Below are 15,041 nucleotides of genomic sequence, written 5' to 3'. Positions count from 1 at the left end.
CTGAACAGATTAACCAGGCTCCTGAACACATCACTTTTATTTAGAGAAAGACTTTATTCTGGGAATAAGATTTAAGAGTTTGAAGTTAAATTATAACTCTTTTGTAAGGAGGAGGGAAGGTAACAAACAACTTTTAAGGGCATATTCCTCCTTTCTGCACAAACATGTTGTTTGGAATGGGGTGGGAAGAGTTCTGCCGTCATTACAACAGTCATAGGCTGAGGCAACCACGAAGTTAGCGTTGATGTTATAATGGAAACACCTCTGTTCAGCGTTAATCTGTAGCACCAGCAAGTGATTCATTACAGACACTGTGACAAATCATAAGGAGTGATGAGTTTTGTATCCTCCCTGGTATTTGCCTCTTCCAAGTGAGCTGGCTCACAGCTGTCCCAGGGCCTGGGTGGTTGTAGAGGGTTGGAACAAGCAAAGTAGATGAAAAAGCTTTTTTTTTTTTATTAAAAACTGAAACTCTCTAAGTTAAAGAAGACATTTTGTTCACGCACCTTGAGAGAAGAGGGCACACGTTCCCCATTTCTGACAAAAAAAAAAAAAAGAAAGAAAGAAAGAGAGAGCGGAGGCTGTGGAGAGTGGGCTTCACACCCACCGCCCTGGACCTTCCCACAAAGAACAAGCAGCACAGCAACGAGGAGAAAGAGAAAAGCAGCGAGAGGCCACGGTTGTGTGGCGGAGGCGGCGGCTTGAAATTTACCTGGAAATCAGCCAATATCATTTCTCGGTCCATGTTGGACGCCATTGCAGCCAGCTGCGTCCCCGGCTCTGCTCTGACCCGCGCACCTGGAGCTGCTGCCGGCGAGGACGGGGCAGGGTGGGAGCTAGGAGCTCATCGAGGCGCCGGGCTCCTCTCAGGCTCCCGCGGCGCCCCCGGGCTGCCCCGCCTGGCAGCTCCGCGGCGGCCGGGACGCGGCGGCGGGCGGAGGAGGGAGGAGAGAGGCGGGCAGGGGGCCGGGAGCGGGCCGGGGCCGGGGCCGGGAGCGGGCAGCGCTGCCTCAGCTGCTGGCCCGGGGAGGAGGAGGAGGCAGCGCCTCTCCCTCCCTGCCTCCACAGCGCCTGTCGCACATTTTGCCTGTCATTGAGGTCGCAAAGAGGCGCTTTGCGGCCGGCACGTGACCACCCTCCTGTCAAGCGCTCGCGAAGCCGGGGGAGGGGGTGGGGCCGCGCCTTTCCGGCAGCGCGCGGTGACCGCGGCCGCTGCGCCCCGCCACGGCCCCGGCCCCGCCGCGTCGGGAGCCCGCGCCGGTGCCCGGCGGAAGGTGCACGCGCCGGGTCGCGGGGCCACAGGCGGCCGGTCCGGGCGAGCGGTCTGAGGGAGCCCGCGGCCCACGCGTAGGCCTTTCCTGAGGGGACGGACCGCCTCAGCCTCCGGGGGGCAACGGCTGCGGCTCCGGCCCGGCCTCAGAGCGGGCGAGCGGCTCCTCCGAGCGGGCGGGGCAGCTCCGGCCCCCGGCTCGGCCGGGCGCGGCGCTGCCCCGGGGGCTGACTCCCGCCCCGGTCGCCGGCGGTTGGCGGCAGGTGGCGGCTCCCCGGGCCCGGCAGTGGCGCGGGGTGGCCCGGCTGGGCTCCGCCGCCGGCTGCGGCCTAACGGGTCGGCGGGGCCCTGGCTGTGGCGAGCCCGGGCCGGGCCCGCCACCCGGGGGTGGGGGGCGGGGAACAAGGGCCGCTGCGGCCGCCGGCCGGAGGGCGGCTCTGCTCCCCGTGCGGAAGCGGGGCATCCATCCGCGCCCCCGGGACAGAGGAGCGGGCGGGATCGCGGTGGCATCAGTCAATACAGTGACTCGGTCCCCAGCGCGGTTTGCGTCTGCTCTGACAACCCGTGGCTTTGTGCTTGCCGAGTGACCCGAACCTCCCCGGCGCGGGGGGCACGCACCGGCTGGGGGGAGCCGGTAGAGCGGTAATTTTCCCCGTCTTCGTACTTCTCTCAAAAGAAGGAAAAGCATTTTTCACTGGTTCCTGAGCCAACAGACCGTGATCTGCACAGCGGCCCTCACTCAAGCTTAGCACTCCAGTACTGTAAGATGCAATTGCATTATGTACCACAGATAAATCTGGGTTTTTTTTAAGTAATGCAACTCTAGCTGTAATTCATGCTTTTTAAGTCTGCCTCCTACAACCTGATGCCGTTCACCTACCCCCTTATCACTGTCGTTAAACACAAACACGCATTCGGACACCAATTTGCTAATTAATCCAACATGTTCTGCTCAGCTCTATGAGTGTCGCAGCTACCTGAGGTCACAAATAGATCAAGTATCTTTCTCATTAGCGAAAGCTAAGAAAGCTACATGATTATATCTTTGAATCAAGTTATTTTGCCGGGTTTAGGAAACAGTCCTTTATTGTTTTTCTCTTCCGTCCGTGAGGGTTATAGACGAGTTTCTCAGACTCTCCGGCCTGCCGCAGCAGCCGGGCTGGCATCGGGGAGAGCTGCGGGGGGGGACACAGCGCGACCGCCCACCGCGGCGGGGTCCGCCGGTGGGGAGGGACAGCGAGCTAATGCTGCGTGCGGACAGGGGCGATGAAAAGTTAAACTGTACCTTCAGGAGAGTCCGTGTTCCCAAGAAAAATACTCCTGGGAATTGTTTAAAGCCTGTTTGCGGGCGCTGCTGGGGAGCGCGGGCTTCAGGGCGCCTGGGGCGGGTGTCTGGCGGCGGCGGAGTCGCTCAAGGTCTTCAGGCGGGTTGAGGCCACAGTAAAATGCCACTTAACGATGCAAAGCCGGGGTGTCAGAGAAGTTGAATATTATATTTTATCGTGTTTCTGCTCTAATTTACGTTGGCAGGCTTTCCCAAGAGGTTTTTATTGCCTGCTGACTTTGGCTTAACAATTCGAGCTCCCCACCTCCGAGCGGAGGGATGATAAAGTAATTGCCCTCACACCTGCCCTTTTTTTTTCCAGTTTGATGTTACAGACAGTTCTGTACTAGGTACGAGGTATGGTGCAATGCCAGGGACAGCCTATGCTAAATTACAAATAAATCCACCCACACATTACTAGAGAGTAACTATAATAAAGGCTGAAAAGCGAGTTTTAGCAATTGGATTAAAGCCAATTAATTCCTGGCACGAGTTGAAGCTATAGGTATGTTGTCAAGATTAGTTACACGGCGTTCACGTCTATTACAGTCATATTTTAAATAATTATATCTATATTCGATCAAAACAGGAAGGATTTGATCCAGAACGTGAAGAAAAGGTGAAAAGCTGCACGTGCCCCAGGAAGTTCACGTTCAAGTCACAGCGAAAGTTTCTATTCTCCTTCTCACAACCCCTCTCTCTCCGACCCACTCGAGGCGGCTTTTTTCCTCCAACGAGTGCCAGACAAAATAGAGAGCCGGGGGGACACTCGCTTACTTTACTCCTTGCAATGCCCGGCGATCATATCTCCCTCCAGAAGGTGGTTCGGCCGCTGATTATGGAGCCGGCGGGGGCAACCCCTTCTGTTTTAGGAGGAGTATCTTTCTCATTCTCGAGAGGAAATTATTAGGATTAAAGTGCTGCTTTCTGCAAAGATTTTTGACAGACCCGCACGGTGAAGGAGGTTTGACGGCATTTTCTGGCCGGGCAGCTTCACTTGCAGGAGGCCTGCAGCACCCCAGCTACACTTTACTTAATTATTTTTGTTATGTGGTGTGCTTAACAGAAGATGGGGGGTTTATTCTGAGCTGTAAAACAAAAAAAATAATGGGGCACTGTTGTAAGACTTGCAGGTCTAGTTCTGCAGTAAGTTAGCAACCAGTAACACCACCAAAGCCTGTGGATTTTAGACACTGATTAGTCACAAAATAAGTCATTTATATGCCGCCTGACTGAATATTCGAAGTTTTGCATAAAAATTCCTTCCCGATGCAGAAAAGCAACTATATTTGAATACCTGGATATTATTTATATACATACATTTCTAGAGTTAACTTTGAGGGAAATTACCATTCATATTTTTGTTTACAAAGCTGTTAGCACTATTACTTCTGGCCGAGAATTATCATAACGAGGCCCTTAAAAATGCGCGCTTTTTTCCCCTTGAGTGAGAGTGTGAGTGGGGGCCAGTTGATAATTTGAGCATAGCTGCTTTCCCGGCTCCGTGTGTAGGCGGCTCATGACTTGTCACCTTTGTATTTTCACAAACAAGCGTGGGTGGGGGAATCAAGACGGGAAAATGCGATTGCGAAGCAAGAAGCAACCGAAGCTGAAAGGAGAGCCAGATGCAGGAGTCACACTGACTTCCTCCAGCTGCCCGGCTTCCAGGTCCATCCCTGCACAACTGGTTCTGGCCCCGGCGGCGGTGGCTGGGAGTCGGGGCCCGGCCACCCCCTGCCCCTGCCCGGCTGCCAGCGGCAGGTCTCCCCCGCAGGGCACTGCGGGAGGAGCTAATGTCGCTGCCGGGCAGGTTGCCTCACTAACGCACCTCCCCGAGCTGCCTCACGCGTGTTTACATTCAAATTAACTTTCCCGTAGCGTCCACGCAGAAAACAGACGAGCAGATTGCCTCTGCGACCGATGGGTTACGTATGCTTATCAGGGAGCCATGACATCGCATCTTACCTCTCGGAGGGTTCGCTTTGGCAGAATTCAGCCTTCCAAGTGTCCCTGAAACTTAAAGCAATCCGGCCATTAAAGCAGTTTCAAGAGATTAAATGCTGTTAGGCAGAATGGCAATGAAATCTCCGTACGGTACCATCGGCACTTCTTCGCCCTTTGAAGGAAAAGCGAAGCCCGCACGTCTTCTCGGTGGCTGGGTGCGTTTTCCCCTCAAAATGGCACTTTCAGATCAATCGAGGACACCAGAAAGGCGGAAAGCAAGGACTGCCACCGCGGACAGTCGCCTTCCACCGTTAAGACAACTTGACATTGACCCTCCATCCTTGACCTTGTCGTTAGGGAGAGGAGCCCGCGTCGCTGCTGGGGTGCACCCCGGCCCCGGAGCCGCTGCCCCGCGGGGTGCCGAGCGAGGGCGGCGGGGCCGGGACCGGGGCCGAGACCGGAGCCGGGTCCGGGTCCGCTCCCCCCGCGGGCAGGTGGAGACCGCCCCGCGGCCGCGCACCGCCGCTGCCCGGGGGGAAGCGCCGGGCAGAGCCGCGGCGGGAGGCTGCCCTCCCGCCCACCGAACTCCCCCGATCCCCGGTCCTCCCGCCGGAGCGCGGCGGCTCCCGGTGCTAAAACCTCCCTGTCTTTTCAGTCCCCCCCTCCTGCCCATTTTTCCCCCCCTAGGCCTCAGCAGCGCTCCTCCTAAAAGCACCCTGACTGTTATGGCTGTGGCGGGGCAGCGCCGTGCCCAGGCTGCACGGCAAGGGGAACGACACAAGGCGCCGCGCTGCGGGGTCGGGGCCGGGGCCGGGGCCGGGGCCGGGGCCTGGGGCCTGGGGCCTGCGCGCCGGGGCCGGGGCCGGGGCCGGGGCCGGGGCCGGGGCCGGGGCCGGGGCCGGGGCCGGGGCCGGGGCCGGGGCCGGGGCCGGGGCCGGGGCCGGGGCCGGGCGAGGGGCGGGTGCGCGCCGCTGCAGGCCTTCCTGCCCGGCCGTGCCGCAACTCCGCCGCGCCTCCTTAAATCTCTGCCGTTAAAATGTGGGCGGGTGTTTCAACTCAAAAAGCGCTCAAATTTTTTTTCTTTTCAAAAAAAGCTGATGAGGTTAAAAAAAAAAAAGGGGGAAAAAAAAAAAAGAGAAACCGGCTTCGTGTCCGTAGGAAACAGAAGTAGCGATTGTTTGTGCTTAAAAAAGGGGGAGCGCGGAGTCGCGGGCGGAGGCAGCGGCCGCGGACCGGCAAGTGCAGCTTTATTTCACGAAGTCGAAAGAGGCGGCGAGCGGCGGCTGTCACTGCGCGCCGGGAGGCTCCCGAGCACAGCCGAGCCGGGGCAGCGGCGGACACCGGCACAGCCCCTGCCCCGCCCGGAGCTCGCCCTCCGCTCCCCGGCCGGGGCGAGAGGCGCGGCTGTCGCCGGGGAGCGCTCGGCAGAGCGCGGGCAGCGGCCGCGGGACCCGGCGGGCGGCGGAGACGGCCCCGCTCCGCGGCTCCTCCGCGCCCTGAGCGCGGGCGGCGCGACGCGGCAGCCCCCCCCGCCCCGCCGCTACCGCCAGGCCGCCGCCCGCAGACCCGCCGCCCTCCTGGATGCTCCGGAGCCGCCGCCGCCGGGGGCGGCCGCCGGCCGGGATCGCGCCCGCCCGCTGCGCGGAGGCTGCGCGGGGCCGCGGGAGTGAAGCTGCTGCTGCTGCTGCTGCTGCTGCGGGGAGCGAGAGCACCGAGGGAGCCAGCTCGGCGGCCGGGCAGCCGCTGCCGCCGCGCCCTGCCCTGCGCGGGCGCGGCGCGTCCTTCTTTTCCCTGCTGGGCCCGGACTAGGGGCGGCGGTGTGGGATGAAAGGGGGGATCCCGAGCGGGAGTTGGATGCACACTGCTACAGAAGACTTTTCCTCGGAGCTGTTGCTGCTAAAGTCTCAGATCCCGACTGTGAACAGGGTGGGTTGTCTTCTTCTTCAAAGATCTCAGGTCTGAGTGAGTCTCCGCTGTACGTGTATATATGTTACCTGTAACATATACGATATATTGCGTAGCTATTAATCTATTCCCCCCCGAAAGTGGCCAAAGTCTTTAATAGGAGTTACTCTATATGTGGAAGCAAAGAAATCTTCTTTCAAGTGGAGCTGCAGTTTTGCTGAACAATCACGTGTGAGTTAGGGGCGGGCTCTTGGCAAGGAGGTTTTTTACGAGTATTTACTACACGGTCTACTCCAGAAGATTAACCATCCCAATCCTTCTGTCAGTCTCCGATGCCATGCCTGGTTAAAAAAAAAAAAAAAAATCTCATCTTTTTTCCGATCGTCAGTCACCCTAAAGAATGGCCGAGCCTTCTGGGAACGAGCTGGCGTCCGCGGCTGCCAAGGGGGACCTAGTGCAACTTACTAATTTGTTGCAAAAGAATGTAAACGTCAATGCACAAAATGGATTTGGGAGGACTGCGCTGCAGGTTGGTATCCAGAGAGGGAGAAAATATTTCATCACTGGTACCTACGTGACCCGGGTTTCCAAAAAAGACAACGTTTTAAACAGGCTGGTGGATGAAATTCGAGTGGTTTTTCAAACTCGTTGGATGCCATATTTTATAACTTTAGTGGCTCCAACTCCCTAAAATGACGTACTTGAAATAAAACTGGTCAAAACCATTATTTCAGTCGGGGATCACCCTCAATGTCAAACGGGCTACGAGTTTGCTAATATTTTGTAACTTCGTGGGGAGGAGGCAAGGAATGAAAGAGCTGAGATGAAAAGAAATCAGCTTAGGTGAGCAGGATTTCATAGCAGGTCTGTAAACACAAATGTGCTGTTCTCTGGAGCTTAGGATTGATCTTTTTTTTCTCCTTTTTTTTCCCTGCAATATGCTTTTAAAGCGTGACTTGTCTCGGTTCTGGGGTCTGCTGTAGAGGGTACTTTTCCTTTATACGCTGTTTGTGAGGAATGACCTTTCTCATTGGGAAGCATGCTGCTCAGAACCGAGGACCTTCGATGTACATTAAGAGTTAGCCCTACGAATTAGGGTTCCGGCTGAAGCACTTGCATTTTCATTCATAATTAAGGCTTAAAAATTTGCTTTTTTAGATCGGCTAGCAGGGCACTGCTTCCAGCTACTGCCTTTCTGATCGTATAGGGTGCTACGTCCTAATTTTTAAGCGTGTGGCTGTGCAGGCAGGAGTTGGAACTCGTCCAACTGCTAACTATTGGAGCTGATGAAAGATTTTGCTTTTAGTAATATCAGATAATGATGGCGAAAAGGCTAGAATACCTACCAAATAGTGAAAGAAGTGCTTTATAAATCCGGAGAAAAAAAGTGTGGTTATTTGTACTTAAGATATAAGTAATGAAATGTGGAAGTGGAGCTATAGGTCTTTTTAATTTCACACATGAGAAAAATCGTTTGTTAACTCCTCTCCCCCCGTCCCCCGAAACCATGATAATAATTTCTGAAATTGGCTTTCTAAACAGCGTATAGCTTGCGAATGTGCTCGAGATATTTACAGCCTTTTTGGCTTAACATCAAAATGTTAGAGCTGGAAAACAAGTACCTCTTGCTAAAAAAGCAGGAATGACCCTTTTTTGACAATTTCGCTGAAGCTGGAGATCTGTGAGCTCCTCTCTGTCCTGTTAGCACCTAAATAGGGCATCGCATGGCAGTGCAGGCACTTGCAGCAACTTTTAAGAGAGTGAAAGGATTTAAATTAAAAACTTACACAAACTAACTTCTTTAAGAAAGCAGGAAACATTTAGCTAGCTGGTTTATCCTCGGGACGAGGGCTGAAAACCGATTTGTCCTACAGTAATGTATTTTTTTTCTAAAAGCAGCTAACTGTCCGTATCCTGAATCAAGGAATATTTTACACAATGACATAGCATCCAGCTGTATTGAACACGCATCCGTGTCCTAACAATACTTCTTATCGCTGCCTAATCATAACTAAGTTAATGAACCACAACAAAAATCAAAACAGGAGAATCTGTCGACTTATTTTCAATATGTATCATCCCGAAATGTGCTGTGGGTGCATGACCACGCTCGAAAGAGCTCTCTGTCAGTGCACTCCCCAAAACAGAGATAATTTCTCCTTAATCTCTCTCTCAATTAAACCGGAGAGAATGCTCCTATATTAATACCAATGAATTTATATTTTTCTTCTGCATTTATGTTTAATTAAACAACTGCTCAGCTTGTCTTGCTCTGTACTTTTTATTTCTGATGAAGTGTACCTATGCAGGCCTCAAATACATGTCCTGCCCTTGTGCTCTTCGTCAGAATTATTCAATTAATGCTTTCTGCTTCTTTGCCTCCCTCCCCCCAAATGAAACTTTGCAAAATAAAGGACATTTGCTGTACAGCTGTAGCCCACGTCCCAATAGCATCACCTTTTATATGATTTTTCTCCCCCCCCCGCATCTTTAACTGAAGCTTTCAGTCCCCTAGCCTGAACACAGAAAACTCCCACTTAAACCAAATACATGTTTTGAACTCACAAATAATACAGCCTGGGCTCTTAAAAAGAGATCAAAATGTCCAGATTTTCCTAAAGAAAGAGAGATCACAATGCTCTTGTTTTCTTTTACATCACTTCCATCTCTAGTCAGAAGTGAAAGAAATGGCACATACGGAGCTGGGAGCCTTGGGGCACAGAGAAAGCTCCTTCCCTGAATCCTGCCTCTCTTATCTGCACTTTTGCTCTTGTCTGTAGATATAATATACTGGGCTGCTTTACAGTACAAACGCTGCAGTAATTATATTTAGTATAGCTTGTTTTTCTTAAAAAGCCTGATGTATATTTTTCATCAGGAGAGTTTTTCAGCAAATCCCTTGTAGAAATTGTACATTATGCTAAATCTAATGCACTGTAATGCTCATTTATGCAGATAAATTTTTTTTTACCAAGATTTTCAAATCGGTGTGTGGACATTTCTAAGAAAATAAAAAAGTTTTTTTTTTTTTCGAATATGACATTTACAATTAGACTAATTACAAGAGCAGACAAATATTGCCTATAGGCTGGAGATTATACATCACCGTGTTCATTTTTTGAAAGTTTTTGAGAAAACAAAAAATGAGGAATTTGGGGGAAATCGGTGCGAGCTGTTAAGTCCCAAATAAGAGAGATTTGCGTTCTAATTATGACAGTATTGTGATGCAATCGAGAAAATTTAAGAAGCTTTTTTTTTCCTGAGAGAAACAGTCAGAAAATCCAATTATTGTTGTTGTTTTTTTTTTTAAAAGGGATGTTTTTAACAACAGAATATAGCCGCAGTTTACTTATAGTGAAATTATGAAAGTACAATATAATATACTGGTTTTAGAAGAAAACTTCTGGAACTTTGAAACATTCCTTCTAACTTCTCCTTTTTGGGTGACATAATGAAACACAAATATTGGGGAGAAAAATTTCTTCTAGCATTTATTTTTCTTAGCAGACAGAGCTATGGTACAGTCCAAATATTTGTTTTATGATAATGCACAGACAATGTAAACACCTGAAAGCTTATAAAAACACATCCTACATTTGCTGTTGCTGAGGTAAAATATCTGTTCCTCAGAGACCCTATATTTGATGTTTAACGAGATTAAACAGTAATGCAAAGGTGTCTCAATACTAAGGCAAATAAAAGCGAACCATACTTAATTTTTGTATGTTAAGAAACTGAGATAACCCACGTTAAAAAAAAAAAAAAAAGTTATTATATCCCCATTCTACACCGCCTGTTTCAGACATTAATCTCTCCGAGACAGAAAGCTATTACCACCGAAATGATAACATCTTCCACCATTTCACCGAGTTTAGTGAAAAATACATTAAAAATAGATGTTCTGGTGCATCGTTAGTTTTATGGTGGGGCTCTTCTGGCTGTTTTAAAAGAGGATTGAGCCATGGCGAAACCCAGAGATAAGAACTGAGGATCTAAGCCCCCTGCTGAAGCACATCCCCCCCCCCCCCCCCCCCGCGGAATTCAACTCTTCTTTTCTCTTTCGCAGGTAATGAAACTCGGGAACCCCGAAATTGCCAGGAGGTTGCTAATGAAGGGTGCGAACCCCAATCTGAAAGACAGTACTGGCTTCGCTGTAATTCATGATGTAGCCAGAGAGGGTTTTCTGGACACTTTGCAGACTCTGCTGGAGTTTAAAGCCGATGTTAACGTTGAGGATAACGAGGGCAACCTGCCCCTGCACTTGGCCGCCCGCGAGGGGCACGTGCGGGTGGTGGAGCTCCTGCTGGCGCGCGCGGAGTGCAAGGTGGGCCACCAGAACAAGCGGGGGGCCACCGCCTACGACCTGGCCAAGCTCTACAAGAGATCCGCCGTGGTGAAGCTCTTGGAGGACAGCAGCTTCTTCCCTGCAGCCATGAATTAGACCCAACGCGGACGGGCTCTCCCTTGGACGTTAAGGCTTCTTGCAGCCTTCTTTCTTTTTTTTCCCCCTTCCTTTTTAATAACATTTGTTGCAACCTTACTGCTATTTTTTTTTTCCCCCGAACAGCTGGTAGTATAAATCTCAAGAAATTCTAGAGGTGGGTTTTTAGATAATGGGAAGGTTTTAAATCCATGCTCCCGGCAATTCCTCACACCTGCCATTTACCAAGCACTCACAGACTCTGCCGTGTATATGTTGATCGCTCATTCCTAATATTCCAGTATCAAGTTTTACAATTTATTTTAGGTCATTCATATTGAGTCATTAATACAAGAGTTACATATTCACATGCTTAATGTTGCTGGAAAACGAAATAGCTTGCTGTGATTTCTCCCACCTCTCAACACAGCCCCCCGGCCCCCCTTCCCCCCGCTTCGGTCGGGCTGAAGAGGTTGAAGTCCTGTTTGGGACGAAAACAGCCTATTAAGGGGCAACCTGCAACTCCCTGCGCAGGCAGAGCTTGAAGTCAAAGGCTGCTTGGCCTGCGGACAGAGGATTCCGCTTTGAGAAATAGCTGCATTTTGACACTAACAAGAGCTTGTAGAAGTAGGTCACTTACTTACTTTCTAAATGTAGATGACACTTTTCCCCTTTGTATATTTAAACTTTTACCAAGCTGGTTTTGAGTTTAGTTTCCAGAAACAGTGTAAGTGGTGTTTTTTTGATTGCCAGAGGTTTCAAAGAGCTCAGTTCAGTAGTTCGTGTTTACTGTGCACTGAGCAAGACGTTGTTTCCAGTTTCAAAACAAGCAGCAGAGAACTATTGTCAGAGGCAAGAGGACACGAAGGCTGTAATGCAACAAGTTTTCTGGTCGCTTCATAAGCTGAGTGCAGTTTAGATGCTCTTTAAGAAATACTTACTTTCCATCAACTCTTCTGTTTTGCCTGGAAATGAACTATTTTAATGACAGATGAATCTCACAAAACAGGATTATTTGAATACAATGACATTTAGGAAGCAGCACGTTTGATATTCGGGAAGTTATGTTATTGCTTGCACCTAAAACACAGTTTAACCATGAAAATTTTCCTTTGCAATAGAGTCGAGAGTATTCATCAGACTCCAACTCATTTACCTCTCCAGCTACAACAGGAGCTAACGACACTCAGCACGGAATCGGAGAGGGTTTAGTGTGAAACGTTTGACATTTGTACAGGATTTAGTTGTTGGACAGATGGACAGTTTAAAGTGCTTTATTTTGAATAGTCTAAATTTCAATTGCGCAAAATAGAAGGTTTTAATTCAATGCAAAATGAATAGTACTTAAAATAGCACTTAAAAGAGGAGGGGGTGTACATTAGTTTAGATTTTAACTCTTAAAAAAAAAAAGATTTTAGCCCCACAAAATCAGTTGCTACCGTTTTCAAGTAAAAAGTAATTTGCTGAAACTGTCTGTCACGTTCACTATACGCTCTGTCGCACTGCTGTGTTTTCTGATTAAAAACCTGAAATATGAAGTTTTGCGCGCTTTTGTTATCATTTTTTGTTCACAAGGGATCTAGAGATCATTAATCCAAGCAGCACGGCACACAGGGTGCATGATTGGGGAAATAACCCGCAAAACACCCGGTATAAAGAGCACTAAACCCATCTGAAATATTAAAACCGAGCAACGTAATCCGCAGGTCCCCGAGGTGAAGTGACCCAAACCACTCCCTGTTGCTATCCGTCTCCCCTTCCTCATGTCCTGGAGGATGCTCCAAGCTTTTTCCTTCTCCACAACTAGTGCCCTGCACTCCTCTTAGAAAGCAGAAATCCGCGCTGCCACCACGATTTCTCCCGTTCCCTGCTACCGCAGAGGTGAACACCGAAAGGTAATGTTCATCTTTCTCACTTATTTTTCACCTGTGCTACTAAAAAACTTAATCCCAGACCCGTTTCGAGCTCCATCAGCATTTAATTTACGCTAAGCCGAAGTTTAAGTAGTGGCTTAATAAAACAACTGCTTTCCCGAGAAAGATGCCCCGCCTGGGCAGAAACAGCGGCTTTTCCTGCACGCCAGAAGCTGGCGCCTAAAGCCAGGACGTGTCACACCACGGCCATGCCTGTAGCGTTAGCCGCTGGCTCACGGGCGATATTAAGCCTAGTTTAAAGGTACGTTTTATTTGCTTTTACTGCTGCATTTTCTCTGTAAGCCACCCCATTTATCGGAAAAAAAATTATAAATTGAAATTCCTAGTTAGATACTTTGAAAGGGAAAATTACTCTCTCGCTCCAGGAAGTTAACAGTTACTGCAAAAAGCCCCTGGGAAACCAAAGAAATAAATCAGCCGGTGGGTTAGTGCACCCCACGGGGTTTGCAGGTGACCGAAGGTGCTGGGCTGTGCTGTGGGTCGGCTTTCCTGCCGAAGTTTTTACATTTACTGAGCGAGGAGAAAATAATACAAAGCAAGCCTCATTAATAGGGAATCTTTATACCGAAAAAGGATGCTGATATCGGGTGTGGTTTTAGAAATCACTTTCGTGATTTCTCCCTAGTAGTCTGGCAACATCAGAAAGTCCAGTTTTACAAATTCGCATATTTGTGAAAATGTCGACAATAATATTGACCCGGAGATGCAAAACTGCAGCCTGTGAGATGGAACGAGATATTTTTGAGAGCTTTTATTGAGACATAAACCAACTGAAAAGTAAGCCTCCCAGGCAGGAGCAGAGATTGTCCTGCACCAGCCCAAGAATAGGCAGTGAACAATATAGTATCGAGACGAGATGTATAAATAGAAACAAATACAGCAAGCACAGAAAAATATGAAGCAATAGAGTATAAAATGTAGCTGTACCAGGATTCACACTGACCAGGCTGCGTGAGAACACAGCTATGGGGAAAGAGCCCTCTCCCCTATTTCGGTTACACGGGTGAGCAAAGCTGTTACACTTGACCTTTGTTTCCAAATCATCCTCGGAACAACGGCGGGGGCTGTTGAATTCCTTTTGAAAAGAGGCAGAGCCTAAAGGGATCCTACAGGGAACGAACAGCGTTTAATCTGTGGCAGCAGCACCGTGAGAGGGTGAGATAGTCGGTCTGTGAGTGCCGGGGGAGAGGGGGAGAGGTGCACGGCTAAGGCAGGCACATAAAGCTTCCATAGGGGAGCGTAAATTATAAGGTATTTGAAGGTGAGTTCAGCTCAGTCGCCAGTGCAATGAATGACTGCACATTTAAGTACACGAAAAGACTTTCTTTCCAGTTTTCAGTGTGGGGAGAGGAATGAAATCAATGCTTTATTCCATAGTGGGATAGGAAATTAGCTTCGTAGGAAATGCCATTACATTGTTCGCATGAAGAAAGAGTTAAAACAGCAGAAACCCGCCACTTTTTAGCTTTTAAAAGAAAGAGAAGGGTCTCTTCCACAAACGTACCTGGCAATTCACTGGGCAGCCAGAAGCAGCCATACATTATTATCTGCTTACTAAAGTGCTGAAATTCCGTCGAAAAAGCGAGGGGAGGAAAGCTTCTGTATTTATTTGTGAGGACTGTTATACGGAGCATGGCGGGGGGGCGGGGGGGAGGGGGGAGAAAAAAAGGAGAAAGAGGGAAAGAGAGAAAGAAAGAAAGATTTCTCACCCAGTCTCAGCAAAGCCTGCCCCACAACACATGCATTCAAAATGTCGGTGCTCCCGGAGGGCTCTGCCGGGATCCCCGGGGAGGAGGGAGGGTCGGGGCCGGCGGCGGTGCGGGGCAGGTCGGGCGGCCCCCGGGGAGCGCGCCCGGGAGCGGGGCCGGCGGGCGGGGGGGGGGGCGGCCGGCTCCGAAACCGTTAGGTTGTCTTCTGCGGTTCCTCTCCCCTTTCTCTTCCTGTCCAAATATTTTTAAATTTACGCGCCTTAAATAACAGTCTGATTTTATTTATTTAGTTTCCTCCGCGGGCTCTGCCGCCGCTTCGCCTCGGCCCCCCGCCGCGAGGGGCCCCGGGGCGGCCGCCGGCCCGCGCAGCGCTGCGCGCCCGGCCGCGGCCCCGCGGGCGCCCCGGCCACCCCCGCCGCCTCCCCTCCGCGCCTCCGCCGCCGCTTTTCTTCGCAACTTGCGCTGCGCCCTTTTTTTTTCCCGTCTTCTTCTTCTTCCCCCCCCCCCCCCTTTCCCTCCCTTTCCTCCCTCCCTC

At 50.4% G+C, this 15,041-nt stretch overlaps 2 protein-coding genes and 1 long non-coding RNA gene across 6 annotated transcripts in view; 1 reads left to right on the top strand and 2 right to left on the bottom strand.

Annotated features, from left to right (window-relative positions):
* Window positions 1–1,108, bottom strand: part of FAF1 (Fas associated factor 1) — a 174,585-nt gene extending 173,477 nt beyond the window's left edge. For 2 of the 3 annotated variants that reach the window (XM_075155795.1, XM_075155793.1), the window contains exon 1: window positions 713–1,108. Coding sequence is in view for 1 of the 3 variants with exons in the window: in XM_075155793.1 (XP_075011894.1) it covers window positions 713–757 (45 nt within the window). In the remaining 2 variants the exon portion in view is untranslated. Of the gene's footprint in view, window positions 1–506; window positions 538–712 lie in introns of all 3 variants that reach the window. The other variant, XM_075155797.1, reaches the window with a different exon arrangement.
* Window positions 1,109–3,008: 1,900 nt separating this feature from the next.
* Window positions 3,009–5,246, bottom strand: LOC142084802 (uncharacterized). Its single transcript, XR_012674446.1, has 2 exons — window positions 4,560–5,246; window positions 3,009–3,682 (listed from the first exon to the last, which is right to left on the bottom strand). It is a non-coding gene; the product is annotated as an uncharacterized LOC142084802 (long non-coding RNA).
* On the top strand, window positions 5,229–12,401 carry CDKN2C (cyclin dependent kinase inhibitor 2C). Of its 2 annotated transcripts, XM_075155799.1 has the most exons (3): window positions 6,182–6,464; window positions 6,832–6,972; window positions 10,510–12,401. In XM_075155799.1, the coding sequence occupies exons 2-3, from the start codon at window positions 6,844–6,846 to the stop codon at window positions 10,882–10,884; spliced, it is 504 nt and encodes a 167-aa protein (XP_075011900.1). In that variant the 5' UTR covers window positions 6,182–6,464; window positions 6,832–6,843; the 3' UTR covers window positions 10,885–12,401. The 2 variants fall into 2 exon arrangements, 1 of the variants encoding a protein (XP_075011900.1); XR_012674445.1 differs by lacking the exon at window positions 6,832–6,972 and having other exon boundaries at window positions 5,229–6,464; window positions 10,510–10,630.
* Window positions 12,402–15,041: the final 2,640 nt, after the last annotated feature.

This window comes from Calonectris borealis, chromosome 8, assembly GCF_964195595.1.
Source record: "Calonectris borealis chromosome 8, bCalBor7.hap1.2, whole genome shotgun sequence".
NCBI lineage: Eukaryota > Metazoa > Chordata > Aves > Procellariiformes > Procellariidae > Calonectris > Calonectris borealis.
Note: the sequence above shows the minus strand (reverse complement) of the source record. Positions and strands in the feature narration are given on the sequence as shown.